Raw genomic sequence first — 20,168 nt, 5'->3', positions numbered from 1 at the left:
TCAACCACGGTGTCTCTTGCTTATAAGTGGCAGTTTGTCACCTCCAAATAATAGCATAGCAAAGGAAACTGTCTATTTTAACAGGCAGAAAAAAAGTTAGTTACTGATTCAGGAGTCATTTCAGCATCAGATGCCTATGTGCACTGAGAACATCAAGCAATTAGAGCCAAGGTCAAAAACTGATGTCAAATTAGGAGAAAGAATAGAAGGTGCAATTACATGTAATAAGGACAATTAAAAAGCAATCCATTGAAAATGGTACTTTAATTTTAAAATAACTGTTTCAAATTGTCAGTTCTGAAAAATGGTAAGATTGACTGGGATTGACCAAAAGGCATGTGGAATAAAGGTGTACTAAAAAGAAAAACAATTTTATTCTTTCTGACACTAAAACCAAACTTCAAAAAAAATTACTTTTTTGTACTAGTATATTAAATTACTATTAATAATAAATAGCTAGCATTTTATAAAGCCTTAATAGTTGCAAAGTGTTTTACATTTGTTGCCTCATTTGACCCTTCCAACATCCATGGGAAAGGCCAATTTTATAGATAAGGAAATTTAGATTGAGAGACGTAAGTGGATTGTCCATGGTCATACAGCAAGCAAGTGTCTGAAGCATAATTTGAATTTGGGTCTCCTGACTCCAAGTCCAACACTCCATTCCCTGCACTATCTGTCTGTTAACAATTAAACACAACAATTTCAGAAGGATTAATATCTCAAGAGATCCAAAGGGCCACAGAGAGACACAAGGTAGGTCTAAGTAGGCTGAAAAATCTGATCCCAGATTAATAAAACATAACTTATAAGTTATTGTCATGGAGATGTAGAGTTGGAGAAAAGGCAGGCAGCTTCTAGGGCTGTATCCTAAAGAGATCATAAAAATGAGAAAAGGACCCACATGTACAAACATATTTAGAACAGCTCTTTTTGTGGTGGCAAAGAATTGGAAATTGAGAAGATGCCCATCAACTGGGGAATGGCTGAACAAGTTGTGGTATATGAATGTAATGGAATACTATTGTACTATAAGAAATGATGAGCAGGTGGACTTCAGAAAAACTTGGAAAGATTTGTATGGACTGATGCTGAGTGAAGTGAGCAGAACCAGAAGAATGTTGTACAGAGTGACAGCCACGTTGTGTGATGACTAATGTTTATAGACTTAGCCCTTCTCTGCAATGCAAGGATTTAAGACATCTCCAAAAGTCTCATCACAGAAAATGCTATCCACATCCAAAGAAAGAACTATGGAGTTTGAATGCAGATTGAAGCATACTATTTGCTATTTTTTTTCTTCTGTTTTGTTTTGTTTCTCTCTTTCTGGTGGTTCCTCCTATTGGTTCTAATTCTTCCTTACAATATGACTAACGTGAAAGTATGTTTAATAGGAATGTATATGTATAGTCTATATCATACTGAACGCCATGTAGGGGAGGAAGGTGGAGAGGGAGGGCGACAAAAATTTTAAACTCAAAAGCTTAAGGAAGTGATTGTTGATAAATCAAAATAGTAATAATAAAAAAGGCAGGCAGTCAAATAATTTGGAAAGAATAAGAGATACCAGAGAGATGTCCTGAAGGCAACAGAGGCAGCCATAAAATTTAAAAAAGAGAGTGAGAGAATGCTCTAGTATATTGGGTTCTCCTATGAAGAATTCATGTAAAAATATGAAGAATTGGCTAAGATGGAAAAGTAGGGATAGGTTATAATCTGTATTACTACAAGGCATATCCCATTTATGACATCATAGATTCATCAAAGTTTTTTAAGTATTCATACACATACATGTACATTAGTGATGAAGCCTGAATCAGTGCAAAAAGGAAACATGTTTCATTATCATGATTCCTCTGACATGTTCTGTACTGACTTTCTAGGGTAAAATAATTATATCAATTAAAATTTGTCATTTGGATTATTCTCAAATTCTATTTGGGGGCATTAGAGCAGAGGGACAAACAATAAGTTATCCTTGAATTATCTCAGGAAAATTGTAACAAGGGTGAGCTAAAACTGAGACCACAATATTTGTTCACCCTGATTTGTCATTTTCCTTCTTACTCCAGCTCCAAAAGTATTGGTACTAGATCTCAGAAACACAGATTATCATTTAGAAGAATTCTGGCAAACCACCTTGAGCAAATTTCATATTGCCATTCTAGTCAATTTAGGGTTTATGGAAACACCGTGTAGCCCAATGCTTCAAACTCAGTGGTTTGCATTTGTGTAGTTAATGTTTATACACATAAAGGAGTAGAGCTATATTTAAGTTGGCAAAACTTTTACAACAATCCATATCTCTTGAGCTGTAAAACAAAAAGACAAAAAAGATTAGTTCTATCTGAAGCCTTCTTAAATTACTTGATTTCTGTACATCTCCTTGAACAGCTCCCAATTAGGGTGTAAAAAAAGTGAAATACTATTTTTAAAGGTCATACCATATCCCACTGTAGTGAGACCCAGGTGCTTCATTCTGTTTTTCACTAGTTCAGCAAGCTCTTGTCGTTCTGATCTCCTATACAGGTTCAGTCGCTGTTGGCTTATTTTTTCAGCTGTTTTACCAGAATGCTTTGGAACTTTTCTACTGAGCCTACGTGCCCACTGCATACTCTTTCGCCTCAGCAACGGGTGATCTGATTGGTCACTAGATGTTGAATTACGGTGGTTGTTGCGATGGTGACTTTGCTCTTTGGTATCTTTGGTGTCTTCCCAATCTTCTACACTGATTGATATTTGTGACTATAAAAGGAAATTAATGTTAACAATTAGAGCTTTTGAAATACAGATTTTTAGAAAATATAATCACAGCCTTTATTTAAGATAATACTGAGCACTTGTATCCTGGCAAAATTACACAGCAAATAATGAGAACATCTACTCAAAGGGCAAAAAAATCCATTAATTAATACTTCTTACTATTCTGTTACTAAAATTGTTTTTGGAAGCAAAGCTTTTAAAGTTTCTGTTGTAGGAACCAAATTAAATATCTTTGTACATTGAAAGAGAAGTTTTGGTTTTCTTTAAAGATTTTAATTGCTGAACTATATTGTTGTCTCATGATGATAAAATTGCATGGCTAAATTATAGAATGAGCATTTGAAACACAGAAATATGAGGCATTTCATTTATGAATCAAAATTATTTCCTAGTAGTGGATTTAATTAAGCATACCATTAATATATTTCACTGATTTTTTAAATGACTAAAATGAATTATTAGTGGGATGGAAATTTTAACTAAAAACAAAACAGATATTACTTCTTGTATATTTAAAACACAGAATGTATATTTTAACACATAGAATATGTATATTTTCACAAATTGCCCCTCCCAATAATGATCTTCAACACACACATTCATTATTTATCAAGCAATGTGGGTTTTGTTTATTTGTTACTATAATATCTTTTCTTCAGTATATTTTAGAGAAAAGTATTGTGAGGCTTTAAAAAAAACACAAAACCAATGATTTCCAGTGTTTCATGAAAACATATGATGAGATTTCACAAAATGAATACATGTCCAACTTTAAAAATTAAATAAAGCTCAAAGAGGGGAGAATAATTAGAATAACAGTTAATTTGGTGGGTATAAGCTTTTATTACTAAATTTAATTATTTCTTTAACAGCCTATCACCTGAGTACAAGCTTTCATTCACAAATGCCATTTTTCATATTAGGAGAATAAAGTCAATAAAAGTTTTAATGAGTTAATACTCTGATCAAAGCACTGTGAGGAGATCATGGTTAAAGGGGTATCCAGAAGGAACATAAACAATGAAAGGATCTGGTGTTAGGCAGATTATATTCATAAGCATACAAGTATGTGACTTTCTAGCCCTAAAGTCCCACAAGAACACAAAGAAACAGTGACTTAGGTGTATAATGGGATGAGTACCCTGAGATGGGCACCCTCATCAAGAGCCCAGATCTACTAGGTATCTGCCCTTATATATTATTCTTGTTTCTAAGCACATTTATAAGGAGTAAGTAAAAGGAGGATCTTAGGGGTAGTTAATCCACTGGCAGCCTGGACTACAATCCTCCTCCTACCCCCTATAATTGGTAGGAAATCAAGTAATTTAAGAAGGCTTCAAATGGGAAAGACACATTTTGCTATGTTAAAAGTTTGGATCAATTCTTAACCCTTAATGTAACTTACCAAGTTAGTTATTGTGTACACAGTACCCAACAGTAACTTCCCAGTACATAGGTGGGTCAATCAGTAATCAAACATGGAATCACTTCTGTCAGCTATGGCCTAGCAATAAACCAATCCTCACAGGCACACATGTATATGTGCGCACGCACACACACACACACACACACACACACTAAATTAGCTTTCATATAGAATAAAATTTGGAATTATAGCTAATTTGCTTATGGCTTTCCCCTATTATAGGTATTATAGGACACTATTATATAGTAATATATATTAATATGCATACTACTTGATATAAATTTAACTATGATCAGGAAACTTATTTGTTTTACTCAGACATGTGATTTCATCAATGTTGGGAGCCACCTCCAAAAGTAATCCACCATTGCTTTTCTGTTTCAAAACACTTTAATATAAGCTCTTATTTTCTTCTATATTCTAGTTTCTTATGAAAAGGTGTCTGTTCTCCCCAAGGTCAAAACCTCAATCTTTCCCTTCCTATTATCTCCAGCAGATTGTCTCCACAGCCATCCTGAGACCCCTTGCTAATGTCTAGTCTTTTCCTATCTACTGCTTCCTCCCCATTGCAGTATAAGTATGCCTATCTCCCCTTTTCTGAAAAACAAAACACGAGAAAACCCACACTAGACCCTGACATCCTAACAATCTATCATTCTATATGTTAGCTCCTTTTCATAGCCATTGCCTCCAAGTCCTCTGCTCTCACTTACTTCTCAAACTTTTGTAATTGGGCTTCTGACTTTATCATTCCACTAAAATTATTTTCTCCAAAGTTATCAATGATCTCTTAGTTTCCAAATCTGATGGTCATTTCTAAGGCTTATCCTTCTTGACTTCTTAATCTCTCTGCAACATCCAATACTTGACAACAGTTGTCTTCTCACATTACAAAATTCATGACACTTCTGTGGCCACTACCTCAGATTGACTGGTCCCTCCCAAAAGCTTCATTTTAAGGAAAGAACCCAGGCCAACCATCCTCTCTAGGCTCTACTCCAGACTCTCCTTCATACTCCCACAAGGCTGTCCCTCCACCTTAACTTTTTAACTTCCTTGTATGTGTTTACTCCCTCCATTAACATGTGAGTCCTTTGAGAGTCAGAATTTTCTTTATTTTTTTTTTGCATTTTTATCCCCAGCATGTAGCACAGTGCCTGATTTATAATAGGTGTTCAACATTTTTTTTTACTTGACAAACAACGTTTTCTTTTAGATACTCTTTTCTCACTGGCTTTTCATGACATCGCTGTCTCTTGTTTTTCCTCCTACATGTCCAACTACTACTCTCTTTCAGTCTTCTTTGCTGGTTTACTTTTAATATCGTGACCATGCCCTATTCTATTATCTCTACAATTTATTTCTCAGTATTTGAAAAATTCTCACTGAGATATGATCAGGGCCTGAATTTGGGTGGAGATCTTGTAAGGAGAGAAGAGAGGGTGGATATGAGATGTGTTGTGCAGGAAAATGCAATAAGACAAGATTTTCTTTGATAGATCTACATGCATAGAAATACCCATACATTCTACCTACAATAACCTCCAACATCATAACCACAACACTTATAGCTTTTTAGATTTTAACCTGGATCTCTTGAAATTTAGTCTGCTTTAGCCATCCTCAGGATAAGAGTTGCCTAGACTCTGAGAGCATAAAGTTAATAGAAAAAGGACAAGTTTATGTGTGGTTCAACTGGTGAGTTATTATTGCTGCATTTCCCACTACATAAATAAAGTCAATTCAACTGTAAAAATAAAATTGAATTAAATCTATCTATTCTTGATCTCCGTAATGATGGTGATAGCCTTATAAATGATATTCCTCCTTTAGCCTTCCTTTTTCTACTCCTTTCTCTACACAGCTACCAAAGCAAACTTCATAAAGTGCATTGTTACCTTATTCAATACACTCCCTGTTTCCCTATTGCCTCTAGGCTTAAATACAAATCCACTCCTCTGTTTAGCCTTTAAAGGCCTCTAAAACCTAGGCCCAACCTATCTTTACAACTTCATTAAATATTACTCCTCTTCCTACATTACACTGTTTAGTTTACCATCATATTTGATTCTTACATGTCGTTTATAAGATATTCCATATCTGTGCCTTTGTAGTGGTTGTCCACCACACCCAGAGTCCATTCTTAGCTTACTTCTTCCACCTAGAAGTCTTCATTTCCTGAAGAATCCTGTTCAAGCAGCATTTTCTACATGAAGTCTTTCATGATACCTTCAACTTACAAGATCCTTTCTGCAAATAAGTGTTGTGGTTATGATGTTGGACTTCTTATAGGTAGAATCTATGGGTATTTCTATGCATATAGATCTATGTATATGTGTCTGCTTATATATTTACATTTATTTATTTATTTAGATGTTGTCTTCCCAAAAAATGTAAGCTCTTTCAGTAAAGTAATCCTTTCATTTTGTTTGTATCTAGCATTGTGCCTGACATGTAGTATATGCTTAATAAATTTTTGTAGATTGATGAACAAATGGATTCTCCACTGTCATAATGAGAATCTTTACCACAACACTCTAACTCTCCAATCAAGAACATTTTGAACACTTCCTGCTAACAAGGAAGCTGAAAAAATAAAGTACTCTAAAACAGAATTGAAGTTAGTGAGGTTACATTAATCAATAAGCAATTCCCTGTGTCAATCAATAACACAAATCATAATTTAAATAACCATATAAAATTAACATATTTCAAAATGCTCTATTATTTCATATAAAATGATTTTATTTTCAACCAGCATTTCCTCAAGAGAAAGGGTCATTTACTGTATTGGCTAAAATAATTTGCCCTCAAAAATAATGTGCAATCCTAATATGAGATCTTTTTAAAGGAAAATATTAGATACAAAGTAAGAAGTAATACAAATCTCTACTTGTTATGCAAGTCATAATGGAAAAGGTTGACCTGTACCAATAGGGTAATTAAATTCTACTTTTGTAGAATATATAGTGAAAGCATACATGCATGCGTGCACACACACACACATAAATTCAGACATTGAATGTTCCATAATACAAAGGTTTCATTTGTCTGTCTCTCCAATTCTATAGTGAACTATCAAACATACATATACAACATGGTAGGCCATCCCCAGAAAACATCAACATTTAAGTTTTTATTCTTCCTGCCCCTTTCTGCTTCCTATATGCAGATTCAAAGTGAAAAAATAATGGATTTCTTCATTATGGCAAAAAAAGCTAACCAAAGCCTTCTAAGTTATATATTACAGGGTCAATCCAGATACAACTCTGTGCCATTCTTACTAGAGCACTGAGCTCCTACACAGCAGGATCTTTGTATACCTAAAGCACAGGAAGTTTACACACACACACACACACACACACACACACACAAATATAGCAATACATCAATATTTCAAGGATCTGAGATTTCATGAACATGGTTACTCTTTCTACTAATGCAGGTTACAGCAGAACAGTCTTCAGATTTCTAAGAAGGAAAATTCCACCACTGTGTACCCAACTTGGCATAAGCTTTTCCAAATTTAGTTAGACTCATCCTTTAAATAACAGAGTACAATCGATAACTAGGGCCCTAGGTAGTGCAGTGGATAAAGTGCTGGGCCCAGAGTCAGGAAGATTCATTTTCTTGAATTCATATCTGGTCTCAGACACTTATTAGCTGTGTGACCCTGGGCAAGTCATTTTACCCTATTTGCCTCAGTTCCTTCATCTGTAAAATGAGGATAATAATAGCACCCTTCCTTCCCAGATTCTTATGAGAATAAAATAAAATATTTTAATTGCTTTGCAAACCTCAAAGAGTTATATAAATTTGTTATTATTATTATTTTTAATTTATTGCCTATTATATACCAGGTACTATAACAGGCATTGACAATACAAATGGAAAAGTTAGACAGTCCTAGCCTTAAGAGAGCTTACACTCTACTCTATGGGGAGAGGGGGATATACAATACATATTTGAAAGTCATAGGAGAGCTTTGATTCAGCAATCACAGGGATTGAGAATGGAAATACAAGAATATGGATTATCATGCTCTTTGTGATAGCAATGGTGATATAAATTTGATTATTACTCCCTGAGTCAGTAATGAAATAGGAGATGGGGAGGGGAGAGTCTAGTACATGCAGCAGACATGACAGAAGGGAAAATCTTTATGTGGGTTAGGCCCTCGTCTCCCGGTGGATGGCTGCATGGGATCAAGCAGGGTCTAGCAGTCTGGGACTCACTGAGTTTCAATGACTCATGAATTCCAAAGCTAAGCACATTATCTCTGCAGGGTCAGGGCAGGTCAAGGTCTATGGAAGTCTAGGTCTTCAGGATCATTATTCCTGATATGAACAGAATAGGATGGCAAGGAAGAGGGCAAGATGCCTACACTGGCTAAACTCTACTGTCTTGTTCAAATCTTTTTTTAGGCAAATATCTATATGCATTGTATTTAATACAGTCTTGGTACTCTGTATGTATTTTTCACTAATAAAAGATTATTTTTTGTTTTACAAATTAAGACTGATTTCTGTAATACTGGTAGTTCCCAGTGAGCTCCATTCCATCATTGCAGATAGGCACTTACTCTGCAATTTAGAGACTTAATGAATCACCTGGCTATCTAAGAGATGAAGTTACATGCTGTGGTTCACACAGAAAGTATGTGTCAGACATAGGGCTTGAACCCAGGTCATGTTGACACCAAGGCCAACTCTCTAACCACTAGGCAAAGCCTGCTTCTCAGCAAAGGAGCATCGAACAGTACTATAATTTCATTCTTTTCACAGTTCTTTCCCCCTCTGCCTTTATTACCTTAACTACTTATTAGCTTACTATGTTAAAAAGCTATTTTCAAGGTGCCAAGACTTCAAGACAACCTTCAAAATGATAGTAACTATTTTTATTCCCAAAATAATTCTACAGATATATGTATTTCATATGTTGCTTCCTTGATAATCTACAGTCATGAATGCCAGTTTGTAAAATTTATCAGACAATATATTTTGGAAAAAAGATTGGTCATTTTCTGAGAAAAAAAAACTACAATCAAATTATTCTTTTGAATCAATTATATCTCAATTTTTCATCAAGTAACTATTGATATAGTATTCTTTTTCCCAATCTGTGAAACACTGTGGTATTTAAAAAAATAATAAATCATTTAAACCAATCATATGGAACTCTGTTTTTGTATTACGGATTTATGAGTCCCTTAAGAATGGTTTTATGGACTTTTTAACAGATTTAGAAAGTACTATTTGATTTCATATTTAAGATACTCTAAAATGTCACCAACAGGGGAATAAAAGAGATAGATGATGAGTTTCGAGATGAAGTAGTTTTAAAGAGTAAAGAAAGAAACAGCTTACCATTTTCTCCCAATCATATGTGAAAGTTTCCCCAAAGTGTTTTGGAAAATGTAAAGTCCTGTGACTGTGCAAACTATTACCAAAGCTAATTTGAAAGGTCATATGAGTTTAAGTTCATGCATCACCATCTCTAACCCATTCCACTCAGACTGAAAAAAAAAAGCTATTTGATTTTCAATGATCACCATAAAGGAGATTCCATAACTTTCCTCAAGGACTCAATTACCTACTCCATCACTTATTTAAGTATGGATGTTTGGTGAGCATTGCTTAGAAATTCTATTCATCTATTTCTTAGAATCATAAAGATAGCAGGACATTGATAGATCAGCAGGCCTCCAGCTTCATGATGTATCACTGTCCAGAACAGTTTCTTTCCTTAAAGATTCCTGAGGAAGATGATAATTCCTCCCTTCCCCCCCCATACAATTTATCCTAATGTTTCAATAATCTTGAAGCATTAAGAAGAACAGTATTCTTAAACTTGGAAGATTTAGTTTTAAGCCTCAGTTTTACCATTTGCTTTGATAAAGTAAGTTCACTAGGTGTCAGAGAGGGGATAAATAAGACCAATTTTTAGTGCAATAAATAGATAGATACCTGGACCGAATCAAGAAGGTTCAAATCCTGCTTCTGACACATACTGACTCTAAGTAAACATTTTAAAATTTTAGGGCCTTAAGTCAGCTCTTTACTTAAAGAAAGGGAGGATCTGTATTATCAGTGGAATACACTCGCTTGGATTTCCTCAAACCAAGAATATCACAAGGCTGGTAGGGGAAAAATATGCTACTACTTACCTTTGAAGATATGTGACATGTTTGATCATATTCTCCTTCTGGATACTCTCTGTTCTTTAAGTTTTCATGACACTGATCTCTCCTGTGTCTCCTCATTTCTCCAACCACTTCTCAGATTCCTTTCACTGGTTCTTCATCTATGTCACACCAGCTAAGGTTTTTTTCTTAAGCTTGTCTCCTGGGCCCTCTCTCTCCCTTTTCACTCTATACTTTCTTATTTGTGGACCTCATCAATTCCCTTGGGTTTAATTATTATGTTAATGGAGAAGATTCCCATATCTATGTATACAATATTAATCTTTCTCCTAGCTACAATCGTGTATCCACAAATACTTTTTGCATATTTCAAATGGGTGTCCCATTGGTGTCGTAAACTCAATATATTCCAAACATAACTTACCTTTATTTTGTTTTTGTTAACCATCCTCTCTTTTGAATTTCCCTTTTATCATTAAGGATATCACCACCTTCCTAATTACCCCAGGCTTACAAACTCAGCATTATCCTTGAAGGACTCTCACTCATCCCACATGACCAATACATTATCAAATCTTGCCATTTCTACTTTTGAAACATATATGATATATCCCCTTCTCACTAGTCACACAATTGTAACCCTTGAGGTCTTCATCAGCTCTTGCCTACAGCGTTGCAACAGCTTTCTAACTGATCTCTCTGTATTACATATGTTCTCCACTCTGATTCATCCTCCATTTAGCTGCCAAGGTGAATTTTTTAAAGTATAAATCTGACCATTTCACCCTTCTGCTCTTAAGTTCCAGTAGCTTGCTATTTCCTCCAGTATCAAAATAATCTTCTCTGTTTGGCATTAAAATCCTTCACTATATGACCCCTTCTTACTTTCCTAGTTTCATGGCTCTAAGTCCAGCACTTCTATCCACTTCACTACCTAGCTGCCCCTAATGAATGCAGCAGACTTAATTTTTCATCATGTAATTCAGTAGTGTGAGGAGAAGTTCAAAAAAATGTGATTTTAGAAAGACAGATCTTCTAGGATCAGAGAGATAAAAGGTTCCACTGTATATATGGTCTTTCCTGGTCAGATCACATACACAGTATTGTTATGAGATGATATATGTAAGGCATTTTACAAACTTTAATATACTAAATAAATGCTAGCCATTACTGTAAAAAGTATACCATGCAGGGGTGGGGAACCTGCAGCCTCAAGGACACATGTGGCTCTCTAGGTCCTCAAGTGCAGCCCTTTGACTGAATCCAAACTTCACAGAACAAATCTCCTTAATAAAAAGATTTGTTCTGTAAAACTTGAAATCAGTCAAAAGGCCATACCAAAGGACCTCAAAGCCCACATGTGCCCCAAGGCCACAGGTTCCTCACCCCTGCATGAGAGAGTTAAGACCTAAGAGTAAGGGGGGATATTGGTTTTCAAAGCTAAGCTAGATATTCTCCCTCTCTCTCTCTTTCTCTCTCTACAGAACAGCAGATAATTACTTGGCTTACCTTAATAATAATTATCTTTCAAGTGACAAAAGAAGTGATACTAGGAATCATTATTCTGGATCTTATTCTGATCAAGGAGGAGCTGGTTGATAAAGTTAAAATTATGGAATCTTAAGGGTCCCCAAAATTTTGATAGGTCAGGAGAAGGAAGCAGAGCATAATCATACATAGTATAGATTTTGGGAGAACAAATTCAGTAGTTTCAGCAAAAAAAAAAAAGATTGGAAGCAGCATATAGCCCAAGATTTTGTAGGAAAGTATGCCCCAGAAGGATAGGAAGTTTTTAAGAAGGAAATTCTGATGGCACAAAAACAAACACTTACAATATTTATATATCTGGTTTCTTACTCAAGTTATACTGCTCTCTTCAAAGTTACCAATAATCTCCTAATCATCACATTGAAGAGTTTTTTTTTCTCAATCTTTATTCTTCTTGACCTGTCTGAAGAATTTGTGAAACTCTCAATGACCCTGTCCGCTAGTGATTTTGACTGTAATCTTCCTTGGTTCTTCGCTTTTTTGACTACTCCTTAGTTTCCTTCGCTAGATTACCATCCTGGCCACATTCATTGACTGTGTTTGTAGACCAAGACTGTGTCCTGGGTCTGTTTATCTCTTTCAACTCTCTTATTTGGCAACCTTATCAGCTAACATGACTTTAATTATAATCTAGAGGCAAACAATTCTCAGATAATACCCTATTTACTCTCCTGAGCTCCAGAACTAAACAACTGACCTCCTATTGGACATTTCAAATTGAATTACTATAGATAACTCAAATTTAATGTGTCCAAAATAAAATTCACTGTCTTTCCTACAAAATACACTTCTCTTCTCAATTTCACCATTACTGTTGAGGATTGGTTACCCTTGTTTGAAAGCATACAATATTTGAAAGAAATTATTACCAATATTGAGCTGACCATAAAAAAGTTTTATTGAGAAAAGTGAATAATTTGGCTAAGAATATTTTAATCTGAATTATAAAACATATAATCTCATTTTAAATACTGACATTTTCCTATAAGGACAATAAAGAATCTGTATCCATTACAACACAAAATATAATGCTAACCCAAGAAGCACTTATAAAGCTCCTACTATGTGTTAAGCCACTGTGCTAAATGGTGGTTTTTAAAAGGCTTATACTTGACATGAGGAATCAAAATGTAAAGACTTAAATATATAAATAATAAGTTGAGGAGGAAAGAGGAAGCACTAACAACTAAAGGAATCAGGGAAGACTTCTGGTAAACGATAATTCATGAGCTAAGCCTTGAATGAAACCTGAGTTTCTAAGCGTTAGAGGTAAAGAAGAAGTATATTCTAAGCATGGAGGATTGACTGGGCAAAAAGCAGAGTCACTACATAGAATGATGAGTTTGGGTAACAGCAATGGATCAATTTGGCTGAAATATAGAAGGAAGTATAAAATAAGTCTGAAAAGTACACTAGATCCAGGTGGTCAAGCTGAGGAGTTTTCATTGTATCCTAGAGGAAAATGGAAGCCATTCAGGTTTCTTGAGCAGGGGAGTGACATGGTCAGACCTATGCTTTAGACTAATAATTACTTGGAAGCTATATGATAAGTGTATTAGAGAGTAGACTGGAAGATCAGTTGAGAGGATGTTTGAATAAGGTCCAAGTGATGAGGGACTGAACTATAACAGTAACCATCTGATTGGAAAAGGGGAATGCATGTAAAATATGTTTTGGAGTTAGAATTAAGAAAACATTAAATATGGGAGACTAAGGCAAAGGGAGGAATTGAAGGTGACTCTGAAGTTACAAATGGGTGTGGCTGAAAGGATGATGTGATCTGGACCATAAATCGGGAACCTTGGAGGACAGACATATTTGGCTGTTGTTTTTTTGTTTGTTTGTTTGCTTTGTTTTGTTTTATTTTTTAAGTTCTGCTTTGGACATATTGATTTGAGGTGTATATTTAGGTGGAGTTGTCTGATAGCTATTGATAATGGAATGGAACTTAGGGAAGACAGTAGGACTGAATTCATAAATCCCAGAACTATCAAATTAGAGATAATTGAACCACTGGGAACTGATGAAATCCTGGAGAGGGGAAATAAATAGAAAGACAGATGTAAAAATGTCTCCAAGTACAATCTCGGAGGTGGTTCACAGATGCAGCAAATGGAAATGGATACAGCAAATTAGACAGAGAAGATGCAGTCAGACAAATAGGAGACTTAGGAGAGGATGTCCAGGAGGAAGAGATGTTCAAAAGATTCAAATGTTATTGAAAAGTCAGGAAGAGGGAGAACTGAGGAAATATTATTTAAATTTAGCAATTAAGACATAATAAGTATTGAGGGCAGAAGCCAGACTACAAGAGTTTAAGCTGTTGGAGAAGAGGAAATAAAGGCAATATATGTATCATGCTAACAAGATAAAGACATCATGATATACATCAAAAGTAAACACTAATTTGCCAAGTCTTATATATTCAATAGAAGAGGGAATTTGATTACATATAAGATAATGTCATATTGATATTACAAGTAATGGTCATATTGATATTATAGGTAATGGTCTGAATTCTGTATGCTAAAGATTTTTTTTTAAGTAGTGAGATATGTATATATGTGTGTATTTGTGTGTATGTATGTTTCACCAATTGCATTAAAACTCCAAGGCCTGTGTTCAATTTAGAGACAACAAACATAATTATTTATCTGCAATATGGTTACCTAAAAGAGGATATTTTAGAAGAGAAAATCAATAAAATTGAGTAAAAACCAAAAATACATAATGTACTGAGGGAAAAAAAGTAAATGTTTAATAAGTAAAATAGCAATAATTATATTTTATACTTAATTTTTCAACTCTCATTCCAAGTAAATAAATTTGTAAGAATTCTTCTATTTTACATCTGAAGCTATCAAAAAAAAAGACTGAACAGAATAGTTATTCAAAAATAACAACAAAAGGTTAAACTTAGGAAAAATGTATCATACAGACACATATACAAACAAGGACACTCACACCCATATACATAGTTTAGGTATGGATTTTCCATGGCAATTTTCTAATCCAAAGCTTCTCTGCTCCTGTTTTTGTTACATTTTTTTTCCAACTTACAATAGGCAAACACACCTTTATTCAAGATATTTGAAGTGCTACTTCCTGAGGCATATTAACTAATTAAATTGATTAGAAAATTAATGATTCTCTATATCAGATATTACCATTGGTTGTTTTATTTTGTTTTCAGGAACCTTGATGTAATCATATATTGTATGTCCATCCAAGTATATCTATGTCATTCATACATTTGTATACATGTATAAATGTCAAATATGTATATTTGAATATGAATACACATCATTAAAGCTCAGCAATATCAATGTTATACAAACATTTTATTATATAGTTATAAACTTTAGAAATACTAATTTGATATTTTTGTAAAGAGCTATTGGTCAAAGATGTTGCCCAATGTGTATAGCTGGATATATAATAAATTATTTTATAATATCTGATTCAACCATCTATACTACTGAGTGAGTCAAAAGTCCTAAAGCACCTAATGTAGTTGGAAATTAGAGAGAAATTATAATAATTTTTGCTCACAAATATCATCATATTCTGCAGTCCTTAGATTATAACTTCCTCAATGTGCTTATACAGAATTGTTCACCAAAGTCCAAGTCAAATATAGAGCAAATAATTTGTGTCAAAAGAACATAGAGTCTCAACTTAATTAGTAAAAGGAATTATCCTATCGTTGGATAATAAAGGTTATTCCCTAGACCCAGTAGCTCCTGAACATGACAATCCTTGATGTTTAAAAAAAAGTGTACAAGGGTTGCTTTTACAGCCCTGCCCATGGCATCTGCAGAATTTGCCTAGCCTTAATGATTTTCAGTGATTTAAACAAAAAGAAAGGAAGGAAGGAAGCAAGGAAGGAAGGAAGGATGAAAGGAAGGGAGGAAGGGAGTAAGGGAGGGAGGGAGAGAGAGAAAGAGAGAGAAAGAGAGAGAGAGAGAGAGAGAGAGAGAGAGAGAAGAAGAAGAGAGAAAGAAACTATTTCTCTACTCACTTCAAAAATCATAAAGGGACTTTGGAGGACCCATCAGTATTGAGGACAAAGGGGGCAATTCCACCATTAAACAGATAGCAAATGAAATTAAACCCAATATTCACAGTTTCAGACTTACAAAGGCAAACTTGCATGGGAATATGATATTATACATTTCCTCTTTGACACATCTTTCAGAAACTGTGAAAACAATTTAATTTTAAAATGAAATTAGGACTAACATATGTGAAAAATCACATGACCTTGAAAAATAGAAAAATATATAACTGACATACCACTAGGACTGATTGGAAAAATTTTTGTTCACACAAATGAAGGCCCTACAAAAACTATTTTTTGTTGTTGCTGAGTAGTTTTAGTTGTGTCCAACCATTGATGACTCCACTTGAGGTTTTCCTGGCAAAGATACTTGACTAATTTGGGATTCTCTTCTCCAGCTCATTTTACAGATGAGGAACTGAGGCAAACAGGGTTAAGTGACTTGCCCAGGATCACATGGCTAAAAGTGTCTGAAATTGGGTTTGAACTTATAAGGATGAGTCTTTCTGATTCCAAGCCCTGTGCTTTATTCATTGCACCACCTACCTGCACAGAAATTCTTTTTTTTTAATACAAATTTATTTTTAGTTTTCAACATTCCCTTCCACAAGTTTTTGAGTTCCAAATTTTCACCCCATCTCCCCCTTTCCCCCATCCCAAGATGTCATGCATTCTGAATATCCCTTCCCCTACTCTGTCCTCTCTTCTATCTCTCTCCCCTTCTCTTATCCCCTTCCCCTTCTATTTTCCTGTAGGGCAGGATAGACTTCTGCACCCCATTTCCTGTATTTATTTCCCAGTCCTCCCTCCCCACCCACCCTCATTGAAAAGGCAAGCAACTCAATAAAAGTTGTACATGTGCAGTTATGCAAAACACGTCCATAGTAGACATGTTGTGAAAAACTAACTCTATTTCCCTTAATCCTATCCTGCCCTCCCATTTATTCTATTCTTTCTTTTGATCCTGTCTCTCCTCAGAAGTATTTACTTCTGATTAACCCCTTTCCCAATCTGCCCTCCTCTCTATAATCCCCCTGCTCTCTTGTCCCCTTTTCCCCCTATTTTCCTGTAGGGTAAGACAGATTTCCATAGCCAATTGAATGTGTATGTTATTCCCTCCTTAAGCCAAATCCTATGAGAATAAGATTCACTCATTCCCTCTCACCTTCCCCTGTTTCCCCTTCCACTGTAAGAGACTTTTCTGGGTTTTTTTGTGAGATAATTTACCCCATTCTACCTCTCCCTTTCTTCTTCTCCTAGTATAATCCTCTCTCATCCCTTAATTTTATTCTCCAGATATGACCCCTTAATCTTCAACTCACCCTGTGCCCTCTATCTATCTATCTACATATACATACATATAATATTTCCTCCAACTACCCTGATACTGACAAAGGTCTCATGAGTTATAAATATCATCTTTCCATGCAGGAATGTAAACAGTTCAATCTTAATAAGTCTCTTATGATTTCTCTTTCCTGTTTACCTCTTCATGTTCCACTTGAGTCCTGTATTTGAAAGTCAAATTTTCTATTCAGCTCTGGTCTTTTCATCAAGAATGCTTGAAAGTCCTCTATTTCACTGAATGACCATTTTTTCCCCTGAAGGATTATACTCAGTTTTGCTGGGTAGGTGATTCTTGGTTGTAATCCTATCTCCTTTGCCCTCTGGAATATTATATTCCATGCCCTGCGGTCCTTTAATGTAGAAGCTGCTAAATCTTGTGTTATCCTGATTGTGTTCCCACAGTACTTGAACTGTTTCCTTCTGGCAGCTTGTAATATTTTCTCCTTGACCTGGGAACTCTGGAATTTGGCTACAATATTCCTAGGAGTTTTCCTTTGGGGATCTCTTTCAGGAGGAGATCTGTGGATTCTTTCAATTTCTATTTTGCCCTCTGGTTCTAATATATCAGGGCAGTTTTCCTTGATAATTTCTTGAAAGATGATGTCTAGGCTCTTCTTTTGATCATGGCTTTCAGATAGTCCAATAATTTTTAAATTCTCTCTCCTGGATCTATTTTCCAGGTCAGTTGTTTTTCCAATGAGATATTTCACATGTTTTCTAATTTTTCATTCTTTTGGATTTGTTCTACTGTGTCGTGATTTCTCATAAAGTCACTATCTTCCAATTGCTCTATTCTAATTTTTAAGGAAGTATTTTCTTCAGTAAGCTTTTGGACTTCCTTTTCCATCTGGCCAATTTTTCTTTTTAGGGCATTTTTCTCCTCATTGGCTTTTTGGACCTCTTTTGCCATTTGGGTTAGGCTATTTTTTAAGGTGTTATTTTCTTCAGTATTTTTTTGGGTCTCCTTTAGCATCACTCTCAGTTTTTCCTCTACTTCTCTAACTTGCTTCTCAAAATCGTTTTTGAGCTCTTCCATGGCCTGGGACCAATCCATATTTTTCTTGGAGGCTTTGGATGTAGGGGCTTTGACTTTGTTGTCTTCTTCTGGTTGTATATTTTGGTCTTCTTTTTCACCAAAGTAAGATAATATAGTCTGACTCTTTTTGCGCTGCTTGCTCATGATCCCGGCCAATTACTTGAGTTTTAAACTCTTTGTTAAGGTATGAATCTGCTTCCAATGTGGAGAATGTACTGTCCCAAGCTTCGGGGGTTTGTACAGCTGTTTTCAGAGATACTTGTAGGGACCTGTAAATTTTCAGTTCTTCCAAGGTGGTATGATAAGGGGCAAGATGTTTACTCCTTTCCTGGCCTGCGACTACAAGTACTCCTTTTTGTCCTGTAACTGTGAGGAGGGGCTCCTCTCCACAACCACTACAAGCTCCACCAAGCCAGCTCTCCTCCTCACCCCAGCACCGCTGCCCAGAATTGTGGCCCAGATCCAAACACAGGCAAAGCAAGAGATTCCTGCCTCAGCACTGGCAAAGAGTCCCTGCAATCCCTCTCTGATCAGCCACTGGATTACCCCTCAGTCTGTGGGCCGGAAGCTCGGGAAGCAGCTGCCCCCCCACAGGGCCATGCTCTTGGGGAACGGAGCTGAAACCCCGCCTTCCTTTCTCAGGCACCAACAGAAACAGAAACAGACTTTTCTCACTGACCTTCTAATTTGTCTTTGGCATTGGTGGATTGAGGAGTCTGGAAACCTCCACAGCTGCCCGAGATTCAGTCCTCTGAGGCCTGTTCCAGGTTTGCTGCAGCCTGCCCGCCCACGCTGTGGCCTGTGCACCCCCCTGCACTGTGCTGCGCTTCCAGCCCGGCATGATACACCTTTCTGATCAATCATCCAGGTTGTCTTGGGCTGGAAATTTGTTTCACTCTGTCTTTTTGTGGGTTCTGCTGCTTTAGAATTTGTTTAGAGCCATTTTTTATGAGTATTTGGAGGGGTTTGGAGGAGAGCTCAAGCAAGTCACTGCTTTCACTCTGCCATCTTGGCTCCACCTCCACAGAAATTCTTCAGATAAAAATAATTACATTTTTTGAACTTTTAGAAACTTTTAAAGTTTCCCACATCTAAAAATATAACAATACAATACACATACACAAATACATATACATAACACATATGTATATGTATGTGACAAACAAAATGTATTGTGAAAAGTTTCTGTTTTTGTTTATTTTCAGTTTATTTGATTTTTTTGGGTAAAATTCCTATAGGAATTTGCAAACTTTTAGGGGGAAAATATAACTAAATTGGGAAATCAATCTGTAAGTATCTCATTTAACTGAATTGTGACAGCCTACAAATGCTAATAGATATTGATTTTAATCTTTGACATCCTATTTAAGTTTGGGCTTTCTTTCATTAAACCAGTGGTGGAGAAAAGGAGACAATCAGCACATACTTACTTGTGATGCAGTTTCTCGAGACTGACCCAAAAGGAAAAAGAAAGAAAGAAAACAAAATACATTTTAAGGAATGACTGAACAGATATACACATGGACCAGCCAGAGGCAATAAAAAACATTTTACACACATACAAACAGACATGATCCAACTTTAAATATTTACGAAATGACAGTTTACCAAAATTACATAATCTACAATTTTGAAAGGTTATATAACCGTTGCTTATATTAAATTGATTTCTCCCCCCCCCCCAGAAATTTTCAATGGTAGATTTGGGAAAGTGGGAGTTGAGAAATTAGGAGAGAGAAATGACCGTAGTAGATGGAGATGAAATTATTTTATAGTATATTAGATTTATTTTTTATTTATAGTATAAAGGCCCATGCCTTTAAATTAAGGTCTTCTACTTCCTCTT

The 20,168-nt window shown here is 35.5% G+C and overlaps 1 protein-coding gene across 2 annotated transcripts in view; it reads right to left on the bottom strand.

Annotated features, from left to right (window-relative positions):
- Positions 1 to 20,168, bottom strand: part of KCNT2 (potassium sodium-activated channel subfamily T member 2) — a 512,407-nt gene that overhangs the window by 16,175 nt on the left and 476,064 nt on the right. For both annotated transcript variants that reach the window (XM_020971730.1, XM_020971731.1), the window contains one exon: positions 2,445 to 2,745. In XM_020971730.1, the coding sequence (XP_020827389.1) occupies positions 2,445 to 2,745 (301 nt within the window). The remainder of the gene's footprint in view (positions 1 to 2,444; positions 2,746 to 20,168) is intronic.

This window comes from Phascolarctos cinereus, unplaced genomic scaffold, assembly GCF_003287225.1.
Source record: "Phascolarctos cinereus isolate Bilbo 61053 unplaced genomic scaffold, phaCin_HiC Scaffold_5;HRSCAF=322, whole genome shotgun sequence".
In the NCBI taxonomy this organism is placed as follows: domain Eukaryota; kingdom Metazoa; phylum Chordata; class Mammalia; order Diprotodontia; family Phascolarctidae; genus Phascolarctos; species Phascolarctos cinereus.
Note: the sequence above shows the minus strand (reverse complement) of the source record. Positions and strands in the feature narration are given on the sequence as shown.